Raw genomic sequence first — 25,944 nt, forward strand, 5'->3', positions numbered from 1 at the left:
TGTGCAGCCAGTACACACACACACATATACACACACACACACACATATACACACACATATACACACACACACACATTTATACACACACACGTACACACACACACACACACACACACACACACACATATACACACACATATACACACACACACACATTTATACACACACACGTACACACACACACACACACAAACACACATATACACACACACACACACATATACACACAGACACAAACACATATACACATATACACACAGACACACACACACACACACACACACACATATACACACACACACATATACACACACACGTACACACACACATATACGCACACACATATACACACACACACATACACACACAGACACAAACACACACACACACACACAAACACACACTCACACACATGTATACACACACACATACACACACACACTCACACACACACACACACACATACACAGACACACACACAGACACCCACACAGACACACCCACACACACACCCACACACACACAAACACACCCACACACACACACACACACATATACACGTACACACACACACACACACACACAGTGAAACAAGTGCACTTCCTCATGCTCAACTCCCAAATGTTCAGTGTGGGCCCATGGCACGTCAGATACAAATACACGTTTATATATATATATATATATATATATATATATATACAACTGGGAGCTTCAGGTTCTGCATAGTATCTTTGCTGGACCGAGATGTCTGATGATGTTTCGAGCCATTCCTTCAGTTTGGGGGTCACTGCCCCAAGTACTCCAATCACTACGAGCACCACCGATACCATCACGCTCCAGGCCTTCTCCAGCTCCTCCCTGAGGCCTTGGTATTTCTCTAGTTTCTCATGTTCCTTATTCCGGATGTTTCCATCCCATGGCACTGCGATGTCCACCACCACGGCTTTCCTCTGACCCTTGTCCACCACCACTATATCCGGTTGGTTCGCCATTACCATTCTGTCTGTATCCGGAAGTCCCAGAGGACCTTGACCTTGGTCATTCTCCACCACCTTTGGAGGTGAACCCCACTTTGTCCTTGGGGTCTCCAGCCCGTACTCTGCACAGATGTTTCTGTTCACTATGCCAGCCTCCTGGTTATGGCGCTCCATGTATGCTGTCCCTGCCAGCATCTTGCACCCTGCAGTTATTTGTGGGATGGTCTCAGGGCCCCCTTTGCACAGCCTACACCTTGGGTCTAATCTGGTGTGGAAGATCTGGGCCTCAATTGATCTGGTATTCAGATATACATATAAATATAAATACCAAGGCCTCAGAGAGGAGCTGGAGAAGGCCTGGAGCGTGAAGGTATCGGTGTTGCCCGTACTTGGGGCAGTGACCCCCAAACTGAAGGAATGGCTTGAGCAGATCTCAGGAAAGACATTGGAAATCTCAGAAAAGTGCAGTGCTAAGAACAGCAAAGATACTGCTGATAAATTGCTAGGACACAATTTGATATGATGATGATGATACTCAATACCAATAATCAATTCAATTTTCAATATAAAATAGAAAATGTCCAAAGCAGTGATGCAAATAGTCCATGTTTAGAGTCCATGTCTGTTTCTGCTTAGCCTCAAATGGGAGTGGATCATCCGCGAAGGTTACACCAAACCCTCGGCTGTGGCTCGCAGCACTGTCCCGGTGCGTCCTCTGAGCCTCCAGGCAGCGCTGAGTTGTTTCTAAAAGCATTTTTTCCTGATTCGATGTTGACATGGTGCAACTGTAAAGATGTCCTTAGATCGCAATTGATGAGTACTTGATCTGATTTTCAACATACTTAAATAATCAGGAAAAATACCAATGAGAGCCTTTTAAACAAACAAAAGGCAGTGCTTTTCTCTTCTCACAGCCAATGATTGCCATCCAACTTTAGAGTATAATTGACAGTGGTGGGTTCTGTGTCCTTCTCCTGTAATGAACCTTAATGCTGAGTGATGAGTTCAGAGGTTTTAGGACCATAGAAATGTAGCCTACAATTAAGAGAAAGAGAAAACCTAAACTAATAACATAATAATGCCTCTGAGCAAATTTGCCTCTCCACTTCTATTCACTTGTCCCAGTAGTACATTGATTATAGCATTATACAGATTTTCCATATACATGATTTGATTTAAAATCAGCTTTTTTAGCATTTGTTTTTTACAATAAACAATATACTTGACAAAATGTACACAATATTATCAGAATTGTATATAACTGTAATACATGCAACAACATTTGCAACAACACAAAATTATATTTCGCAAAACAAATTAATGTAAGATATTGTTACAACATCAGCAAATATAATCATATTTTGTGACACTTAATTGTTACATTGTTTCATTACTCCTATATCCTCGGTTGAAAGTGGTGAAAAATAAGGACACATAGAAATATTCTACTTAAATTATCAAAAGTCCTATAAATAGCGACTATAAAAGAAAACCGAAACCCATGAATATAATGTTAGCATCTGTTTCAGTTAAATTAGCATGGAAGGAGGAGCAGGCCCCATTTGGAGATATACACAGTATGTATGTGTGTAGGTCTGTGCAGTTATGCTATTAGAGCTGTTTGTGACCATCTGTCAGCCTGTGGGGACCGGCCTGTCTCTGATCTGTCACACACACTGCAGTTTGTCGAGCCTGCCAGGATCAGGCCACAGCGTTTAGACAAGGTATGTGAAGATCCAGGACTACTCCGCAAGAGGGTCATCATTATCCGACAGCCGCCCGGGGACAACATTTAATAGTTTGGGCATGTAGCCAAGTCAGGCAACTAGCTTAGCATTTGCCTGCAGCTCACTCCCCACCAGGATTACGAAAGAACAGCCAGGACATCTCCAAACAAGTGCAGATGCAAGAGCAGATTGTGTGTGTCCCATGGTGCAAAGTGGGGATTTTTAAGAAGGATTTCAAACGTGACATTTGAGCAAATATTGTCGGGACAGCTTGGTTATTTCATTGGTTTCTCTACGTTGCAACAAATAACACACATAATGCGACTTTCTCTGCTAAAATGCCTTTGTCAATAACACACAATGGCAGTAAAAGAGCAGGACTTTAAATGAATGTTTCTATGACATTTATCCTGGACAAAATCTACAAAGTGCTTGTTGAAAACACCTTTCAAGTCTAATAATCTGTTTTCCAACTGAATTTGACCTAGAACACTTTACTTTAAAATCAGCTTCATGTCCAACTGAGATGACTAGAAAGTAAAGCATGTCTTGTGTGAAATGCTACCACTAATTCTTCTTCTAATTCTGGCCGAGTGTCATTATGATGATGCACACATTCACTTCTCACGCTTTATTGACTAGGACACATATAACTGGGACAGTCTTTTACAGAATAGACTATTTATCCTGAAGGATTGAACCATACAGCACTGTAATCTACACACTCCAAATTTTACTGCCAGGTCCTTCTATCGTGCTTTAATTATAATTATCCCACATGATGACTCCTCAATAACCACCTGACTTGACCTAACATTGTCAATAAGTCCTTGCATTTGTCACACAGTTTAAATGACTGATTGGGCCCAAAGGTATGGAGTCTGGATGAACTTATTATTATTAGTGAAGGTTCTTTCCAATTAAAACTGCCTTTCTTTCATTCCCGATGTATTGATTCCAATGATATAGTGTTGACATATGTTATTTCAGGATGTATATGTAGCAAATATTAAGCCCATTGAACCAAACCATTGTGTGATTAACAAAGCTTTTGTATTGGTATATTTAACTTGACATTGGTTGTCTGAGATATTCGTTGCAACTGCCATGGTCTTTTGTTTTTATCCTTTGATTTTATATCAAACTCTACTATAAAATAACCTGTTTGGCCACAATTGAATCGCTTGTTACCAGTTGACTTTAAGTAAATTAATGTAGGTATTCCCACAACCACCCTTATTTCTCACTACTGTAATTGTGAAGCTATAACATATTACTTCTATTCATCTTCAAAGAGAAAATTAGCCCGTGGTCACCAGATCCCGACAATTGCATGGGTCTGTTATAAATGAACTGTTCACCAGTGCCCATTGACTCACATTGATCCACATTTTACTTAGAGTAATGTGACAAGTCCATCAGCCTCAGCGTGTAGCGCCATCAATTGATTTGTATCAGCTAATGCTCCTTCTTTGTCTGTTCCTAATAAGATAAGAGATTACTGGAAGGGATGGATAGGTACAAAAGACCATATTTGACATAATTTTTGCTTGAGCGCTGATGCCGAGTTGAAAGAATGAATGGCTTGGGGGAATGAGATGAAAGCATAGATAGGTATTATTCAAATGTAAGGCGAATGGCATATAGAGGGAGGTGGGACCCGGTTAAAAGGGTTAGCAAGAGGGCAGGCGGTGGGGGTACACGGGCCGCCGGTGTGATGTGTCGCAGTTTGATGACTCATCGCCAGGAAAAGAGGAAATAAAGTGTGGATAGATGGAGTATGGAGAGCTGAAAGAGGATCTAAGGAAGGCAAGAGAGAGTGAGTGAGGGGGGGATGGTGACAAGTGGCACAACCAAGGACCTATACGGCAGCGCACTCACATAGGCTGGTGCTAAGATAGATGTTTCATTGTCGCTGTATGTGGCCGTGGACAGAAAAGAGCCTGTTAGAGTAGTGTCCAAAGTGAGTAAAGGCAGATCTGCAGGAGGGCTTTCAGTAATGACCACTGTACAAATAGCAGTGAGAAAAACATGGGGTTGTTAATATTTTGCATGCTTGCGCCGTAGTTGAAAGCAAGTTGTTTTCTGGCTTCCTGTGTTGCTACCTTTTTACCCCATCGGAAAGGTACATTATAAATATATGCTTATCAGAACCCGAGATTACAGAATCACCTCACATTTTTGTTGTAGCCACCACAGTCTGTATTTGTCAGTTCAAGTCATGGAAAAAGAGATTAAAAGAATATGGTTGGGACTAGGTTCTTTATGGAAAGCTTATCCATAAACTAGTGTTCTTCATGTTTGATTCATCTCAGAAATCTGTCACAATTTCCCTTCATACCATAGTAAGAAGTGCCAGACAAAACAACCCCAGACCCCATAGTAGAAACCCACATATTGACTATTGGTAATTTGAACGCAAGGTCAACTGCAAGTGAAAGATAAGTAGCCACCATTAGCCGCACTGTGCATTGGCGTTCAAATTACACAAAATAAATGTTGCCTTGTTACATCAGTTGGCAACCGCACCACTCAGGAACCAATAGCTCCAGTCTACTGTGGTTTACCAGAGCCCAGGTGAAAAGCACCACAACGCAGGCACTGATATGATGTGAGCAGGAAAAGCAAGAGTTAATTGCCTCTTGCCTATGGACTCCCTGCTGATTGGACGTTTTATCAAAGTGATATATTGACTGTGAGCAGAGTAATTGACTCTGCTCAATCAGGCTGAAAATGAAAAGACTGGGAGACAATGCGCAGCGCTAAAAAAGTAACATATGTAATATGCCTGCTGGGTCAAACGCTTCTCCGCTCATTCTTAACATGCAAAGGTGCAAAGCAGACTTGTTTAATTAAGAAAGAAGGAAGGAAAGGACGCTAAGAAATATTTAGCTTTCTGTCAAGGCTAGCTTTCCTATACGTACATTAGCAACATGAGACATCATTTATCTTGTGGAAAAATGAGATCGTATCCAGAATGTTTGCATAAAACTTCATGAAGTCTCATAATAAATGGTTCAACCAAGTGAATTACTCTAAAGTGCACCTAACTATTGATGTATGTCTTCAATTTTCTCTGTAAAATTTATTTTTCTGCTCACATTTTAACACCACACTTGATGCCTTGTACCTACCCTATTAAATACAATCATTCAATATACTGTGTGAAAACATGTTACACAGCTGATTATGTCCGTATTACATTCTACATGTTGTTGCACAGTGCGTTGTTTCCTCGTTACATTCTATTACATGTTCTCACACAGAGCATTATGTCTGTGTTACATTCTATTACATGTTCTCACACAGAGCATTATGTCTGTGTTACATTCTATTACATGTTCTCACACAGAGCATTATGTCTGTGTTACATTCTATTACATGTTCTCACACAGAGCATTATGTCTGTGTTACATTCTATAACATGTTCTCACACAGAGCATTATGTCTGTGTTACATTCTATTACATGTTCTCACACAGAGCATTATGTCTGTGTTACATTCTATTACATGTTCTCACACAGAGCATTGTCTGTGTTACATTCTATTACATGTTCTCACACAGAGCATTGTCTGTGTTACATTCTATAACATGTTCTCACACAGAGCATTATGTCTGTGTTACATTCTATTACATGTTCTCACACAGAGCATTATGTCTGTGTTACATTCTATTACATGTTCTCACACAGAGCATTATGTCTGTGTTACATTCTATTACATGTTCTCACACAGAGCATTATGTCTGTGTTACATTCTATTACATGTTCTCACACAGAGCATTATGTCCATGTTACATTCTATTACATGTTCTCACACAGAGCATTATGTCTGTGTTACATTCTATTACATGTTCTCACACAGAGCATTATGTCTGTGTTACATTCTATTACATGTTCTCACACAGAGCATTATGTCTGTGTTACATTCTATTACATGTTCTCACACAGAGCATTATGTCTGTGTTACATTCTATTACATGTTCTCACACAGAGCATTATGTCTGTGTTACATTCTATTACATGTTCTCACACAGAGCATTATGTCTGTGTTACATTCTATTACATGTTCTCACACAGAGCATTATGTCTGTGTTACATTCTATTACATGTTCTCACACAGAGCATTGTCTGTGTTACATTCTATTACATGTTCTCACACAGAGCATTATGTCTGTGTTACATTCTATTACATGTTCTTACACAGAGCATTATGTCCATGTTACATTCTATTACATGTTCTCACACAGAGCATTATGTCTGTGTTACATTCTATTACATGTTCTCACACAGAGCATTATGTCTGTGTTACATTCTATTACATGTTCTCACACAGAGCATTGTCTGTGTTACATTCTATAACATGTTCTCACACAGAGCATTGTCTGTGTTACATTCTATTACATGTTCTTACACAGAGCATTATGTCCATGTTACATTCTATTACATGTTCTCACACAGAGCATTATGTCTGTGTTACATTCTATTACATGTTCTCACACAGAGCATTGTCTGTGTTACATTCTATAACATGTTCTCACACAGAGCATTGTCTGTGTTACATTCTATTACATGTTCTTACACAGAGCATTATGTCCATGTTACATTCTATTACATGTTCTCACACAGAGCATTATGTCCATGTTACATTCTATTACATGTTCTCTCACAGAGCATTATGTCTGTGTTACATTCTATTACATGTTCTTACACAGAGCATTATGTCCATGTTACATTCTATTACATGTTCTCACACAGAGCATTGTCTGTGTTACATTCTATAACATGTTCTCACACAGAGCATTGTCTGTGTTACATTCTATTACATGTTCTCACACAGAGCATTGTCTGTGTTACATTCTATAACATGTTCTCACACAGAGCATTGTCTGTGTTACATTCTATTACATGTTCTCACACAGAGCATTATGTCCATGTTACATTCAATTACATGTTCTCTCACAGAGCATTATGTCCATGTTACATTCTATTACATGTTCTCACACAGAGCATTATGTCTGTGTTACATTCTATTACATGTTCTTACACAGAGCATTATGTCCATGTTACATTCTATTACATGTTCTCACACAGAGCATTATGTCCGTGTTACATTCTATTACATGTTCTTACACAGAGCATTATGTCTGTGTTACATTCTATTACATGTTCTCACACAGAGCATTATGTCTGTGTTACATTCTATTACATGTTCTCACACAGAGCATTATGTCTGTGTTACATTCTATTACATGTTCTCACACAGAGCATTATGTCCATGTTACAGTATATTGTAGGTGGTTACAACTAGTTGGCAAAACTCAAACTAAAAGCATAACTGTTTACTTATTTTTACCATTACATGTTGACTTCTTCAACTTGTTCTGTTTAAGATTTATTTCATTTGTAAAGACTCATTGGCTCCCTGAAAGTTCAATGGCATTCACAGCCTTTGTAGTTCAAATGTAAATGGTGGGAGCTTTGGAGACTGTACCGCATATGCTTTTATCCAGCCGTCTGATGCTATGATCTTTGTTTATTCAGACTTGCGACTGGCCCAAAGTGCTGAGATGTTGACCATTTGTGGCTGGATATACATTGTTGCGGTGAAAAGGAACAACATACAGAAAGAGTATCTGTTTAATAATACATACTCATACCAATAATACTGCAATACTAAATAATACAAACTAACTAATGTGAATACTTATTATGAGAAATGCCTTAATGCATATTTGTGTTTTATTTTTCACTGTGAAAAACATGTGCTTGCCTTTTACTAATGTTACCTCATGCCTTTTGAGAGCTATCAAAACCTCACTTTATTAACCTGTTCTGTTAGTTTATGTGGCAATGTGGGGTCTACTGTGTCCTAATATTTTCACATCCACTTACTTCATTAACCTTGTAAAAGTAAACATTCTATTTGCTAGTCCATACACACTGCAGTGGCTACAGAACTCCATTTAGCTTAATTCACAACTCACAGGTTTTTGTGTGGCTTGCTGCTAATGAGCCATGAAGGCCAGTTAAGTGCCCCTGTGTGCCGACCACAACACGTGATGTCAGTAATAAGCATAAATTAATCCGGAGAGCGAGGCAAGCTTATTTTAGGCAGTGGCCGTTGCAGAGCAGTGAAGATTCAGCTGCTCCATTCTAATAGCAGGAGAGTTTCAGAACCATGGACAGAGACACTCCACTGGGAGCTGGACTCTGGTGAATGCAGTGCTTTGATGATGTTTGAATGTATTTTAAAATCAAAGGGAGTTTGTAATTTGATTATAAGGCTAACACTAATCCTTTTATAGGTGGCATAGCTGCTGATTCTACAATGTGTACTGCTACAACTTACAAAACAATTGCTCATTATTTAGTCTTCAAGTCTGTGTAATCCCACATTCGTCCAGGAGTGATCCAATGTAGAAAAGGATTCAGTTATAGTCAACTGGACCCTGTTGTTAGAAAAACAAAACGTTTTGACACTCATCCAAGAGTCATTCTCAATCTGCTGATCGAGTCTGGAAACTCAGATATTTATACTATTCTGGTGTATACCCTGTCCACCGCAGATTGAGAATGACTCTTGGATTAGTTTTGAAATGTCTTGTTTTTCTAAAAGCATCATGTCAGATTACTACAACGGAATATTTTCCTACGATTATTTTGTCTTACTGATTAATTATTTATCTTGCTTCAAGTAGCACTGTCTCAACTACAACTCTCACATATTTTTTTAGAGGACACATATTATCCATTATTTGTATTGTTTTAAGCTGTCATGCTTTTGCTTTGGCATTTCATATTTTAGAACTTAAATTAATATTGAAGACTATATTTTACTTTCCACCAGCAAGGTGCTCCCTCATGTGTGCTTTTGACTTTGCAAACAGGAACTGACTGTTTTCTAAGACTCAGAGGGAGATTTTTTTTGGGGAAAAAAATAATAATAATAACAAAACAGAAAACAATGTCATTAGACAATGAGTACAATATAACATATTTTTTGTCAATACATCTACTAATTTTGTGGCTGCTATTAATACTTGAGCATTAAACAGCTCAGTTTCAGTATTCATTCACAAACTAAAGGCTGTTGGCTTGATCCCAGCAACAAACCAATGCATGTAGTTGTTGTGTCCTTGGGCAAGTCGTTAGTATGAATGTGGTGAGTGCGTGATGGATTGGTGGTGATCATAGTATTATTAAAAAGCGCCTTGTACAATGTCATTATTGCTAGGCTATTCTTGTGTAAGCATGATGCTAACTTGAATCCCAGTGGTTATTTGATGCACTATTTGACTCAGAGATGCACTGTGTGGTGCGAGCGGGCAAGTCCATCAGTAATGTATGGAGCACAACCTTCTTTGGGACAATCCGTGGAGCGCGCCTTCGGTTTTGCCATCTGGAAAAATGAAAGTGTGCTCTCCACCGTGTAACTACGCCATCCCATACCTTCTGTCAACTTCACCAACCTGCGACAAGCTGGCTATCCAAAACAACTGATACTAACATAAAGCTCGCAGCTGTTACCAATGCATCACTGACCCCATGTTCCCCTGTTTAAGGTTCACCAAACACACACTTATCCTTCCCTATTTGTGTACTGGCAATCATTGTGGTCTCTTGTAGTATAGCCAGATGTGAACAGGACAGGTTTTCGAATCGGAAAACATTCAGCACCATAGACAGAAGCACTCAATTCAATGGTGGACGATTAGTTTTGCAATAGTTAGCATTAAGGTGAAAAAAAATATTGATATATGCTGCAGCAAGGACAGTGCAGCCTCTACAGCTGATTAAGGGATTTTAAAAGGTTCTGAGCTGAGCATGAGACATGGCCTGGTTAAATACCCTCCCTTTTATGTATACGGTATAGAATTTATTCAATGAAAATGTGCTGGAATTATCGTGTAGCCTATTTATAAGATCCTTTACAATTGGCCTCTGTAGTTGTTGAATGTTTATAGCCATGTCATTGTAATCCCTCATTCGTCCAGGTGTCTTCTATTGTTGAAAAAGATTCAGTTGTAGTTATCTAGACTACAACGAATCTTGTTCTATCATGTTTATAGCCTTGTTGGTCGTTTCTCATTATGCACATTTATTGCTTGTGTTGACTGTTCAAGGTTTCTCTGATGTAATTTGCATTTTGTGCATCAGGGTGCTTTTGGTTGGTCCCCAGGGTGGGGGATGACAGGTTCCCCTGAGCTTTCTCCGGGAATCATTTAAAATATAGAGTGCGATAGAATGCGCTTTGGAACGTGCCTTTCATTATCTTAACTTAAACTCAACATCATAAACAGCTAAATTCAGAATTCGAATAATCCCTCCTGGTCATTTCGCACATTCCCACGCATTTCTCTCACTTATTCCGGAGACTGGTGCTGAATCAAAACATTGGAGGCTGTCAGGTTCGATGCAGTCATCCGCTGAACGAGGTGGAACCGGGGAGCGTGCGCGCAAACACCAAGTCACACCCAGTGCCTTATCAATAGATCCGATGTTACACTAAGTTAAAGGAGTCAGACAGGTGGGGAAAAGTGACGGATGGTGGGGGAAGAATGCAAGACGTACGTGTGAAAGAAGAGTGCGCTTCTGAGAGGAGAGGGAGAGACGGGGCGCGCATGTCCAGTGGCTCCATGCAGGCTCCGCGCTGCTCTCGCCACTCGCCAATCACTGGAGCGAGTTTCCCCTCCACTCTTTCTCTCCTCCATGTGCACCGGACGCACTGCTCGCTCCTGAGCGGACACTGCATGGGCAAGGAAGCCGCCAAAAGCACCATGGAATAAGGAATACCGCTGGATAAAACAAGAGGGGAAAACCTCTCCTTCCTTGCGCCTTTTCTTTTTCTCTCTCTCCCTCTTTCTCTGCCGTCCCTCAATGTCTCTCAACAGTTTCTGAAGGGACCGATGGGAAGAAACATGAGGATTATTCTTATTTCTTTGCACTTTCTTGGGGTGTATTCCGCCCTCTGGAGTTTGGCAGCTGGGGCTTTTCCGAGCTCAGTGCAGATAGGTGAGTGCGAATTAACATTTTCTCTAATTTGACAATTAATGTGGGTAAATCAAACAGAGCGGCCACCCAGCAGGACTCAACATGACACTGTAAGAACGTGACAAGACCGATTTCCCTTTAGAACCATCACTCATTCTCACAGTTTGTTTGCTGTTACGCGTTTTGTGTGACTGTCAGCCTTCATCTGTAGACTTTTGCGTGTGTTTGGTGTGTGTGCATGTTACGGCGCGGTTTGTTGCCTCTTCTCCACTGTTTAGACACTGCAGTATTCTCCCCTCTCCCTCTCCGCTGCTTGTCAGTGCGGGAGATCCCTTATAGATCACACAAAGTTGGTCAAAATGCGATTGTCGTTGGATCGCGCGCGGAATCACTCATGCGTAAAGAGGTTAAATATTCTCCTCTGTCTCCTTCTGTCAGACTCCTCCGGCACATATGCACACAGAGCTGCGCGCGCACGGAGCCCTGCGCGCGCGAGACACTAAATGCACTGCATCACTCCTCGCGGGGGGCAGATGGGAGGTCCTATAATGAGATTCAGCTCTTTGACTCTGTCTCTCTCCGTTTGCCAATAAACTTAATATGCTAAACATCCTCTGCCTCAGATGTCTTGGTGAGCCGTGCACACGACGCGTGCTTGGATAGACCAGCATGGACTGTGACAAAGTGGATTGCCAGTGTAAATGCCATGTCCTGCAGAGATTAATTTCTATTTATGTTCAGGTTTTATGGTTCCACTTTAGTTTAGAACTGTTTGTCGTCTTGGATGAAGTGCATTCTTCTGATTTGCTCATGGCTTGCTGATATCTGCGGCAGGGGATTGCTCTCACATCCTGGTCACAACTGAGCAACTCTTAGGTTAATTGTGGTTTATATTTGGATTTTCTTATGTGGCATTTTTTTTTCAGACAAAAAGGATCATTTTTATCATTTAAATTTTGGGTTTGCTTTAAATTCAGCATTGCCCGTACCCAGCAAAGCATTTGTACTCCATCATAGTTATAGAGCCACAATGAAGTCACTGAAGTACTTTATAGAGCAGATTTGATTCTTATATGGTACAATATATCTGTAATTTGGTTTCACCCCTCCACACCTCACTGCTGTTTGGTGTGGCCCTAAGATGCATGTGCATGCTGGATCTTCACATGTTGTTGAAGTCACACATGCACACACTTGGCAGAGCGTGCACCAGGCTGAGCTCTGGAGCCATTCACCTGGAGTCATTTGCATACCGCTGCAATGCTCACAAGTGCACGGACAAAAACAGGCTTTTCATGCAATGTTTCGAGCGAGGAAAAGAGCATAGGGCACAGTATGTCGTGACAACAGTCTGAGACAGCGACTAAAAGCAGCTGTGTACAACAACACACAGGCGTGGAAAAAGAGCATGGACCTCTCCCAAGGCAGAAGTTGCAAATGTAAAAATATTGTGTCATGACTTTAGTAGAAAAAGCTTCAGTTGTAGTCATCTGGACTCAGTTTGAAAAAATAGACGTTTCGACTCTCATCCAAGAGTCATTGTCAATAAAAGAATTTAGATCGAGAACTCCGATATTAATACTATTCTGTGGTAAGACCTGCCCATTGGGCGGAGCCTTCCTGAAGTAGAAAGAGTTGTTTGTTTCAACAGAAACTCCCCCTTGTATCTACCGAGCTAGCCTATTCAGAATCTTAATGGGCTATTAGAAACCTCTTTGTCTTTGTGAGACCCTGGCTCAACCACCCTGAGTACCTGATTAGCATCTGAATGTCCTCTACCTTTCCAGGGGTTCAGTAACCCATTATAAATAACAGGAAGATTAAACCTAAGCCCTCCATTTCTGTTTAAAGAAGGTCTTTCTTTTTTAAGAAAAATAGCTTCCTTGACTCCTCTTTCAAACCATCTTTTCTCCCTGCTTAAAACCTTCACCTCACCGTCTTCAAACGAGTGATTAGAGGCTTCAAGATGGAGATGCACGGCGCTCTGTGGTCCTGAACTAGTATTTCTTCTGTGCTGATAAAGCCTCTTGTGTAGAGGCTGTTTCGTCTCACCTATGTACCGTTCTTTACAGCTTTCTTCACTGCATTGGATCGAATAAACTACATTGCTCTGTTTTTGAGTCGGCAACTTGTCCTTTGGGTGAACCAGTTTTTGTCTTAAAGTGTTTCCTGGTTTAAAATAAACAGGGACTTCGTGTTGTCTAAAAATTCTCTGCAGTTTTTCCGACAGGCCAGACACATAAGGGATAGAAACACCCTTCCTTCTCTGTTCAGTTTCCCTTTTGTCCTGCTTCTTGGTTCTCTTCACTCTGTTGAGGGCCCAAGCGGGGTAACCACAGGCTGAGGCTGTGTCATGACTTGTTTAAACTTCTAGAGTTTTATGAACCCACTGATCCACAAAATACTTCACAATGGTAAAACATCTCTATAACAATTGAGGTCTACTTTTTAAGTTAATGAAGAGAAATGACATAAACCATTACAAGACATTTGAAAAGTAAAGTGCAATATTTTCTCATCAAAATTGAAAAGTGTTAAATGCAAATTAATAATAGAAAAAGCAGGTTATAAATGTAATCTGATCATTTACCGTATTAGATGACAATAACTTTAAATCAAAATCGGCTGCGTTCAAACTTAGGGATGTCGTGATATCAGATTTTAAGTGTTGTGATTATTGTGAGCAGAAACATCATGATTTTACAATTATGCACAACTATTAACATCACAATTAAACACACAGTAAAACCTTTAATTCACTTTTATTCCCAGTGTCTAAATACATCAACATTCTTCAAGTCTGAGACCAGTTTTATGAAATAATAATTAGACATAAACAACCAGATAAAAAAGCACTTTTATATCTGGTTTGGCATGACATGAATTGAAATTACTTACATTTTCTTAAGTTCCTATATTGATTAACTCAATAATCCTATATCCCTACACTACAACTCCTTCAACTTGTATTAACACAACTGCTCCATTTGGCGAAACCATTTTGCCTCACAAGTACAACTGTATACTTGCATTTACTATTATACATAATTTATGCATTGGCTTGAGTAGAATAACATTCCAACAATCTATAGAAGTAAATCTTGCTGAACATATTGAATTGCAAATGACATGCACGACTCTTATCGTCTGCTCTCCAAAGAACATGCAAAAGATGCATTAAACTTTCAGCCAAACGGCTCCATAGACGTGAGGAACACATGTATCTAACAGTGTTTATATTTTAAACCACATCTTTGTATTCCTGTCACCGCGTGATATAACATTCTGTCAGCACCATTCAATCCACTACAACCTAAATCACATCACTCTCAAACTGCGCCGAGGTGTTCAGCGACAGGTTCAACCTAGACATGGCCCAAATGGTTTTCAGCATCTATTCACAGCAAGCCACGACATCAACAGTTCTTTTCAGCAAGGTGCGAGCCGGCGTTTCACAAAATAGATGAATAAATCAAATTTTGTCTCGGGCTGTTGTGCAGAATGCAGCTTGCAGTGGTGTAAGGACATTGTGCTTTTTGGCTATCGTCTGGCAATTCTGATATTTCCTCAGAGTTGCATATAGAGCAGGGGTGTCCAAACTTTTTTCACCGAGGGCCACATTTTGAAACTTATATGGAGCAGAGGGCCACAAACAACCCGACAATGTTGAATTAGAAAGTGAATACTTAAAAATGTTGCATTTGTTATTGTTCGATGAGCATCCACACCTTTAATAATACTCGGGACTTTAATAATAAGTTGTTATGACATAAAAATGCTTGAATTCTTCCAATTTTACAGTAAAAGTACTACTTTTTGTTGTTTGGACCAGCTTAGCAGGAAGCCAGAAGGCCAACAAATATTGGTCTACGGGCCGTATTTGGCCCCCGGCCCGTAGTTTGGACATGCCTGATATAGAGAGATGCTGAAACTGTCCCCAATGTGAATCCTTTACCAGGTTATTTGGATTGATTAGCATTTTGGAACAAGAAAACTTCATCTGAACTCTCACCAATCAGACATAATCGCTCTATATACTGACTTATAAAGGCAACAGAGGTTCATCTCTTCATTGTGGTATCTGTAAAGCAGCAGGTTTATGCATGAGAGAAGCTGGAACACTGGACAATTGCAAAGAATTGATCGATAGGGTCAGAGCTCCTCTAGTGCGAGTTTGTGTGCCTTTATTTGAGTTCCATTTAGCATTTAGACTAGGAATCTCTCTTTTAGGAGATATGCCTCATTAGCCACCAACAGTCAATACAATACAGACAAGATAACCATTGCATTTAAATTATACACTAATTAAAAGAATTAACATACTGCAAAGACACTCAAACATCAACAGATTTTCACAGATTGTACATTTATCAAACTAGGTTCCAATTTGAAGCCCCAGTACATACCAAAAATAACACTAAATTAAAGCATTTTTTTTTTTTTTAATTTTGGTTGTTTTGACTGAAATATTTGGAAAAAAAAACATGCATCCTTACTGTGAGTGGCTTGCATCTCCACAAACCCGACTCTTACTTGGCCTGGATGAGCCCCAGAAAGTTACATACTGTTGTTTTATATTTGTGGTGAACTGGCGGGCTATTGATGCATCAAAGTGAAAAGCCTTTTTTAATTTAGACTATAATTGCAGGGCTGCTTTAAGGGTTCACAACCAAGGCAATATAACCTATAATATTATAATATGCGTGTTTTCATATGTTATGTAAACCCAGCCTACTGGCACTCTGCTATTACATTTAAACATCATTCAGAACCCCTCTAGCCACACTACTTATTGCTCATGTCACATTATATTTCTAAATTTAGGCTAAAAGAGCAAAGACAAAGACAGGACTAACCAAATACCAGATTCAAACCAGATCTAATAAAACGTAAAATTAACAATAAGAATTCGCCGGTGGTTATAAAGTTATGACTGTTCATTGTAATAAATGTTCCATCAATGGTGGAATCCCCATAGCCACACGTTTCTGGCTGGTTGCTACTGGCCCGTGTCTTGATGCAGGTGACAGTCGTAGCTGGAGGCGCCGTGGAGTTTTCATGTTGTGTATTTATCTGTCATGTTTATATGAATGTCATATCTCAGCACGGCCTCCGGGGGCAGTCCTCACATTTGGCAGCGGCTCCTCTCTGGGCTCTAGTGTGGGATAATTAGATTCACTGCAAGAAGATCAAGGTCATGCGTCCGGTCAATGATGTGTTATATCTGGGTTCAAAGTTCACCTTCTCTGGGATATTATTACATTTGGCGAAAGCAAGTATCGCTGATATGATATTTTATAGAAGTAAAAAGCACACAATAAAACACACAGTAGTCCCAAACATACCAGTTAAAGAAGTAACTGAAAGTGATTTGTTATGGATAAACCTTTAAGTAATTCCCCTTGGATTAAAGTATGTCTGTGTCTAGTACATCTCCAGCTGCCACTACACTTACTAGTGCCATAGTTAAATATAATTAACACATAGATTATTAAGGGTGCACTTTTAGGGTGTTTCCAGTCGGGAGAGTTATTCCCCAATTTAAGTCAGTACCACATTTTTGTCAAATTTCACTCGCTGGTCTCTAACTACAGCAACCTGTTGGTACATTTAATATGTTATACATACCTTTTATCTTTAAACATGTATATTTTAATTTAAGTATTAGCTCAATGTTTGTGCCAACACATTATTACGTGTTTGAAATCCTGAACAAACAGATCAGTGCAGAGAAACACGAGTGTGATATTTAGTCTGGTGACTATGGCAGGTACCAGATTTTTATTTTTATCAAAAAGGCAGGTAAAATTGTTATAAAACTTCCTTAACAAACTCAATTTAACTTAAATCACTGGAGAACTGAGGTTACAATGGACAGAACACCTTTTTAACCATTTCTGGCTTTTTAAATAGTATAACAACTCAATTCAGCAAATGACTCAAATTGGGGAATGACATTGGGTCTGCCACCTATATGTCTCCATGGAGATGTTATTGCTTTGCCTGGAAGGTTTCACAGTATGGCATTAAACACAGCTACCTGGCATTTATTCAGCTACTGGAGTTTTTATTTTAAAAAAGACAATAGAAAATAAATTCTTCCCCGTGAGCGAGCTTCTTCTCAGATCTGACCTGTAACTTGTAGAAACATGAAATATAATACAGTGGAATAATCCAGACAGACCAATAACATCCTTACGGAGCCCAGCAGGTGTACCCTTCACCAAAAAAGTTACGTTGTTAACGTTTTATTACTGCAAAACATTGAACGTGTCATAGTTTAGCTCTCATTGAGGCCAGTTCAGAGCCAGGCAAACAGTCTTAGTCCTCATTTATTTGGGACTATGTGTAATGTTGGGATACATGTTTACGGATAAATTAAATTATCTTCATCCCTAAACCTGAACATCTGCAAAGTAAAGTGTAAAATGTGTGTAAAAACGAAATGCCCCGTGCAGAAGTGAAAAAGATGAACTGAAATTTGAGGTTTATATGGCAGCCTTTTGAGCCAGATCCTGAAGAAACTGTACCTAAACCAAGGAAAAACATCAATTGGGACTAGCTCAGGACTTCCAAAAGCTTTAGGCGAGACAGAACCAAGGTTAAATCACACAATGAAATCACCAATCCATTTCTGAGTCACTACTAAACCAGGTCTAAAGCAGAACCTGACCAAATCGTAACCAGGACTACACTGACCATGTACTGTAACTGAGCCAAATAAACCAAACTACAAACTCCCTCATCATTAATTTACTCAAAGTTGCATTTTGATTCCTGCATGTTTGAGTAATCCTTTATTGTCTTGCATTTGAGTCTCAGAAAATCCCTGTTCTCACCTACCCCCTATCCCCACCCACACCCCTGTACTTCATTCTGCAGTTTTGAACACAAAGTCAATGGAGCTGTTCTATTATCAAGCTTTTTTGATGAATTTTGCGGTTAACAATAAACACAATGTAAAACGATGATCTACTTAAGTTATAGTTCAATACTAGCCACGTGAACAATGAGAACTGAACTGTAAAGAACACAATCCACCTGCTTTGTGACTGCGTTCCTCCAGGCTCGTCCCTGCGCAATTCTCCCTCTGATGTTGTCAAGGCTGCTGCAGTGTCCAATGTGTATGTGTGTGTGTGTGTGTGTGTAAGGGGATGCTAAGACAAATTGCCTTTTGTAACAAAGCTAATGAAGATGTTGCCTTTCTCCCCCCCCCCATGCCCCCCTCCCACTGTTTGCCTCGGCCCTTCCCTCTCTATCCATCTTCTCCTCCCATCGCCTTATTTGTCCCTGTCTCTCATTGCACTTCCTCCTGACCCTCTACCCGTCCTGTGATAACTTACTTCCTCTTCTCTCCATCATGTCCTCTGCCCCTCCTTTCCCCCCCTCCATAGGTGGCTTGTTCATTAGGAATACTGATCAGGAGTACACAGCGTTTCGGCTGGCCATCTTCCTCCACAACACCAGCCCCAATGCGACGGAAGCGCCGTTTAACCTGGTGCCGCACGTGGACAACATCGAGACGGCAAACAGCTTCGCCGTCACCAATGCGTGTAAGTGATGGAAGTGGAAGAGCGCGGGAGACCAGTTCACACAACCGACAGTTATTTGATCTTACAGATGACGTCACAAAATTGAGGGAGTCATATGAATAATCCAGGAAACAGGGACAATTTAGACACACAATTATATTATTTATACTATATCAGTTAATTGTTTGGACACTGTTTACCAAATGCACTGTAACTACATTCTTTATTGTAGATGTATAATGAAAACATGAAACCTTCCATGAGCTGAGAAATGTGTGAATAATAAAAATGAATACAAGACATTTAATGAAATATTGAGTCCAAACGTTTGACTGGATGTTCAGACCAAATTCCCTTCTCTTCCTGTAACCATCAAACACAGACCTAAAAGAGAGGATTCAGTTCGAGCAGAAACCCTTCAGAAAGTGGCTGAACTGTTTCAACCTCCTGCACCACCTTTTCATATATATATTTGTATAACATTATTACAGACAAGACTGGCATCATGTGTGAACAGATAAATGGTCCGTTCTGTGGTGGTCTCCTGTGTTTTTTCCAGAGATGCATCTGTTCCTGAACAATGCTTTGTTTTCCTGGTGCTGTGTGCAGCAGTCGGATTGCACTCAAATTGGAATTGGTTCAAATTAACTTGTTTCCTTGTAACAATGGATGCTATTTTGAAAGAAACTTGCTATTACACTTTTTTTTTCTAGTTTAAACCATTGAAATAGATTTTTTTTCCCACAAAATTGCTGAATGAAACGAGTGTTAAGATGTTTCGTATCAGCGGGAGAAATGGTGCGACTGGAATCAGCTTTAATTTGACGATGAGGAGGGAAACCTGAATGTGAAGTGTTTTGTCATGTTAGATGCTCTGGATGTTCTGGATGTTAACGTTAGAAGACTTGTGCTGAGGTGTCAGAGTGATGGAACAAACAAAACCAATTATGAAGAGAATGTAGAGGGTGGAGTGCAATGGAACAAAGGGATTTCTGATGGTTTCTAAAGTTCGGTTTCCCTCTGTCTTATAAAGTACTTTAAAACAACAAAATACACGGATTGAAGTGACTCCAGAGCTCTTCTTATCTGTGTCATCAGTCTCTCTCTTCTCCTGTACCAGAGTCTGACGTGAGCAGGAAGTCACTACAGCTGAGTCAATGCACACGGCAGCAAAGTGGAGCTTGCACACTTTTAATTAGCTCAATATAATAATTAATTCAACTGCTTTGCCTTCCAAGAAAGACACTGATGTAGCCGACTGTTTGAAACCTCCCCCAAAGGTCTAATATAGCACTGGGTTTAGAGCATTCTGGAGGATTCCTGGAAAGAACACATTTATGTTGTGTGTGCTGCTGTTGAATTAAGATTATATTCCACTGTTTCGTTACTTAAAAGAGGTTGATGCTAAGGAGAAATGTTGTAGTTGTTCCTACCTCTCACAAACCCAATTGTATATACAGTAAATTCATGTAAATGTGCTTATATATTGTTTCAAAATGAAGTATTTTTAATTCCAATGACCAATGACCAGTTCCATTCATGTCTGTAGTGGTGCAATGTTATGACTGACAAGGCCCTGTGTCTGTGTATACGCTGCGATTGGGAAACTGAACATTTAGCTCTTTGTATTATCGTTTTTATTAAAGGTTCCGGTATTGAGTGTTGCCAGGCTGTATCTTACTTAGCAGTAAACAGCAGCAGTTTCATTGTTGCTCTAAAAGTAGCTCCGGCTTTATTAAAGAGTGGATTGGGAGCGGTAAAATGTGCCGTGGCAGTGTACACAGTATGGTATGAATATTCACCAGGGGATTGTGTCACTTCTCGTTAACGCAGCTCTGAAGAGCATCGCTGCTATTCTGTCTTATTATAGAGCCTGTATTTACCTTTCATATCATTAAGTTTTAACAAATTGGCTTCTGGGAGATTTAACAAGGAGCAGAGAAGAGAAATCAATACATAATCTTCAGATTGTATGACGAGACTGAAATTCTTAATAAAGGTTCTGAAAGAACCCTCTTTCATGTAAGCGTGTGTGATTTCACACAGAGAACATGTTGACAGCCTGAGAGGGCAGAAAGACCACATTCATGTAGGAAACATACCTTCTGTCGGAGCGCACCAGACACACTTTGGGACAGTCCAATCACAGCTGCTCATTTGTAGCACATGTCTCTCTTAGTTATTTTATTTTGCTCTTTGATTTAGCAGAAATTCACATTATTTCAGTGTAATTTTCTGTCTTTTTTCACTGTTTGCTTTGACACAAATGGACCATGAGTTTCTCTGATCATGGTCAGAAATGATGGAGACTAGACAATTCAAGACTGCATACCTTTGTAAAATATTATAAAAGCATGTAGTCTTGGGCTTCCAAAGGCCCATTATTACTCCCCAGTACTACCATTCACAAAACTGTCAGAGTATTATTATGGTATTAGAACAAGACAAAGACACCAAAAAGCACCAGACAAAGGTAAAGACAGTTGATCTCATGATGGAAATGGTGGTTGTCTGTTCGCAAACGTTTTATGATCTTGGCAATAATGTATTCAGATCAGATTTTGGGCGGTTTTGTGGCAGTGTATGACAATCAACTGTGGTCCCTTTTACTGTCGGGCGAGATTCTAAATCACCGTGACACTGTGTCAGAACTGAGTCATCCCTTCTAACAGACTTTTGCACATTGACTCCTCACAGAGAGTAAAAGGACGCCTCTGCTCTCAAATCATCATCAATTTATTTTTGTAAGGCCCAAAATCACAACAACAGTTGCCTCTGAGGGCCACAGGGAGAAATGAATCAACAATGTCTGTGGTGGCGAGGGACGATGTCCCAGGGTCCTCTGTCCTTAGACTCTCCTTCTCGGCCAGGAAAAACTACAAAAAAAACCTCTTTGGGAAAAAAGCGTAGAAACCTGGAGGAGTTCCAGTGAAGGAGAGATCCGACTCTCACAGACGGACAGACGGACACGAGGAGACTGGAGCTGGACCCACTCTTCAGGCAGAAGAGGGACCGTCTGAGGCGAGCTGGACCCACTCTTCAGGCAGATGAGGGACCGACTGAGGCGAACTGGACCCACTCTTCAGGCAGAAGAGGGACCGTCTGAGTCGAGCTGGACCCACTCTTCAGGCAGATGAGGGACCGACTGAGGCGAACTGGACCCACTCTTCAGGCAGATGAGGGACCGTCTGAGGCGAGCTGGACCCACTCCTCAGGCAGATGAGGGACCGACCACACAGGGCAGGGACCACTTCACCAGGGGAGGGGCATCTGGGTCCACAGGTCCTCAGGAGTGAGAGAAAGAAAAGAAGGCGGTGAACAGTTTGCAAGTGGAATCAAAAAATAAATATTGTTTGATAGCATAAGTAGTCAGAAGAAGAGGATAGTGCTCAAGCTGTCATACTTCCCCCAGCATAGTTACTCCTAGGGCAGCATAGCTAAAGCTGTGGGTTTATGTTTCTGTTCCTAACTAGTCTGACCATAAGCGATTTCGAAGAGGAACGTTTTAAGCCTGGACTTAAATGAAGAGACTGTGTCAGCATATTTAACATGGGTCGGGAGCTGATTCCATAACACAGGAGCTTGGTAGCTAAACGCTCTACCTCCTTCAGTACTTTTAGAGACTCTTGGCACCACCAGAAGGCCGGCATTCTGAGAGCGAAGAGCTCTGTTTGGATGATATGGTTCTATAGCATCTTTGAGGTAGGATGGGGCCATGTCATTTATGGCTTTGTAGGTCAAGAGTAGAATTTTGAATTTGATTCTAAACTCGACGGGGGGCCAGTGAAGAGACTTCAGCACTGGCGTAATGTGCTCTCTTCTTTTTGTTCCTGTTAGTAATCTTGCTGCTGCATTTTGAACCAGTTGAAAGCTTTTTATGGAGCTTTTAGGACACGCTGCAAGCAGGGAGTTACAGTAGTCTAATCTAGTCGTTACAAATGCATGGATAAGTTTTTCGGCATCACTTTTAGGCAGGATTCTTCTGATTTTGGCTATGTTGCGCAAATGGAAATAGGCTGTTTTACAAGCTTGATTTATATGAGCTTTAAATGAGAGCTCCTGGTCAAATAAGACTCCAAGGTTTCTTACAGTAGAACTGGAGGCTACACTGACATGGACTCCACTACACTTGACCTGTTTTTATGGACATAAAGATGCTGTGGAGGAGCTACTGAAGGCAGGAGTGGATGTGAATCTGCAAGACGACGCGGGTGACACGGCGCTGCACAAGGCTGCCGCCACTGGAAGAAAGGAGATTGTCTTGCTGCTGTTGCGCTATGATGCATGCTCTGAAGCTGTATCTGCAGGGGACTTCCTCCAACAAATCGAATCACTGAATCTCTGTATTACTTCCAAAAATCTCATAATTCCTTCTATTTGCCTGTTTCTTTCTCCTCCTCAACACTTCGCTGACATTATTTTCCCTCTTTTGTCCTGCGTGGTCTTTTTTGCGCTGTGGCTGCTTGCTTCACATCCGCAGTGAATGGATCTCTAAATTAATCCGCTTCTCTGGGTGCTGAATTAGAATGAAGAAACGTTTCGCCCCTGACCTTGGCTGCCATGGCGCCGCGCTGGTATTCAGAAGGCGCACACACATCATAAAAATCCTTGGTCCCTATCGCTTTCCCTATCCACCAGCGGTACAGCTCAATTTGCCTGTACCCAAGTCACACGGCCGCACACGGCTCGGTTGTCGATCTCGCCGAGCGTCTGTATTGTTCGTGTTTGTTTCTTTTTGTATTGGTTTGAATGCATGAGCTCCGCAGCGCTGCATATAGAGTGACTCTGATATGCTACTATCTCATTCATAAACCTATAGAATGTAATGCATCTGGCTTAGCATCCACAAGGCCCGATGAAGATGGACAGAAATGATGGAAAAATAGAGAAGATTCATTCGAACAAAGAAGTGGCTGACTGGTAAAGGCACGAGCGGCTTTTGATACATTGAGACAAATGTAAATATGGGCCATTATGTGTATTATATGGGGATGCATTAAATATCAAAGCTGTGCCTGTTTGAAGCAGCGATGCTAAATCAAAATGAGCGCATTAGCCACCAGCGCATTGACAGATTTTCAAACTGTGAAAAGATGAGGTAGGTATTAGTGCTGCTGGTGTTGGCAAAAACCTTTTAAATATCTTTGTGATTTGAACCAAAGTGCACCGACAGCACTTTCATCACACAATTACAAATACTGAAGACTGCGGGTAAACGGCAGATTCAACTCAACAATTCAGTGTTAAAAACATCACGATTCAAACAGTTTAAACTCGATTTCACTATCACATTACATTGCAGTAATTACTAATTAACAAAACAAAATCAATTAAAGAAAAAAATGTGAAACAAACAAAGAAAAGCATCTATAGCATGCTTTTTCAGACGACAACGTTTTGAGTATGGGATTGATGAACGCGTTGTAATTAGCTCTAAACGGTGTGCGATGGTCTGATTTTGATAGAACTGTCTTAATAAACTTACAATTTTACAGAAAAAAAGATGGAATCGATGTTTCCAACTCTTCAAATGCAGCTGCAGTAAAAAAAAAACATGGATCGTGGCCACAGTTTTTTCTTCCTGGGGATTGTTGGTGCTGTGTTTCTTCAATAATAATTGTTTTGGAAAATGTTTTATTATGCCTTTCCAAAACTACTTCCAAAATGATCATTGTAAGCCAGTGATATTTTTGCTGATTTGAAATGGCCGTCTTCATAGCCGCTGTTTCAATCAGTGCTTCAATCAGCTCGATTGAATTGCTCCCAACTAGACTTCAGTCTTCAGCTGGCGACAAAAAACTGTTTTTTATTTTCAATATGACTGTTTTACATTCAGTAAAATGAGGCGGACAGTGATGGAATTTTGCTACAAATTAAAACAGCCACAAGCGTTTGTGTCATGGGCAAATCTCGGGTCCACTTAGAACGTCTCGGTGCGTTTGGCTTGGACTCGGCTGTATTTATGTGTATGTTTTCATGATCATTGCTCTTACAAAATGCTATTAGGTAATTAAACAGACGAGGGCCCATTCCCGTGTGGTGGCCGGCTGCTTGATTATTGCACCGATGCATAAGCTCATTTGTCATTTAGAGTTTATATAGATTGTGCCCATGGTGAATCATTTACTAATCAATGCTGTTTATGTATTATTGACGGCGGCAGATTGCATTTACATGCTTGGTGCAATGATTATCTCTGCTGTCCTCCCGAATGCCAGTCAAAGTCTTGCTTTTCTTTTATATCCTGCGTTTTTAGGTGTGAAAATTGCACCTTTTGCATCATGTTTGTTTTCATTTCTTCAAGATTATGTGATATTGGTTGTTTGCATACCAAGCAATATTACGCCTGCGTTTGATTTTCCCGATCATCAGATTGAAATTACTCTTTATTTTAAGTGTGTTCTCTGCTGTGGGGATCATTGGAATTACAATTAAAGATGCATTATGTAAGTTTTCTGGTCTTTTTCTTTTTTTTTATGTTATTGCTCTGCCTGGAATGTTTGACAAAATGGTAAGCAGGTGACACAACCAGGTCAAGTTACAGGTCAGATCTGTGTAGAGGCGAGCTCACTTTCACAATAAGAATGCATGTTTTTAAAGGCATTTGCTTTTTTTGATGTGTGTGAAAAACTGCAAGATGGATACGTTTTATGCCAGAGTGAGGAAGATTCCAGCTTTAAGATGGCGGATCTCACTCTAGAAAGGTTACATAGTG

At 40.4% G+C, this 25,944-nt stretch overlaps 2 protein-coding genes across 7 annotated transcripts in view; both read left to right on the forward strand.

The window, feature by feature from the left end:
- Positions 1-25,944, forward strand: part of sln (sarcolipin) — a 420,868-nt gene that overhangs the window by 131,170 nt on the left and 263,754 nt on the right. The gene's annotated exons all lie outside the window — the stretch shown is intronic.
- Positions 11,248-25,944, forward strand: part of gria4a (glutamate receptor, ionotropic, AMPA 4a) — a 161,823-nt gene continuing 147,126 nt past the window's right edge. For 2 of the 6 annotated variants that reach the window (XM_072461878.1, XM_072461886.1), the window contains exons 1-2: positions 11,300-11,718; positions 19,092-19,250. In XM_072461878.1, coding sequence (XP_072317979.1) covers positions 11,613-11,718; positions 19,092-19,250 — 265 coding nt within the window. In that variant the 5' untranslated portion in view covers positions 11,300-11,612. Of the gene's footprint in view, positions 11,719-19,091; positions 19,251-25,944 lie in introns of all 6 variants that reach the window. The other 4 variants (XM_072461869.1, XM_072461870.1, XM_072461891.1 and 1 more) reach the window with 3 other exon arrangements.

The sequence above is a fragment of the Eucyclogobius newberryi genome, unplaced genomic scaffold, assembly GCF_026437365.1.
Source record: "Eucyclogobius newberryi isolate DKJ021-1_F unplaced genomic scaffold, fEucNew1.0.hap1 SCAF_10, whole genome shotgun sequence".
Taxonomy (NCBI): domain Eukaryota; kingdom Metazoa; phylum Chordata; class Actinopteri; order Gobiiformes; family Gobiidae; genus Eucyclogobius; species Eucyclogobius newberryi.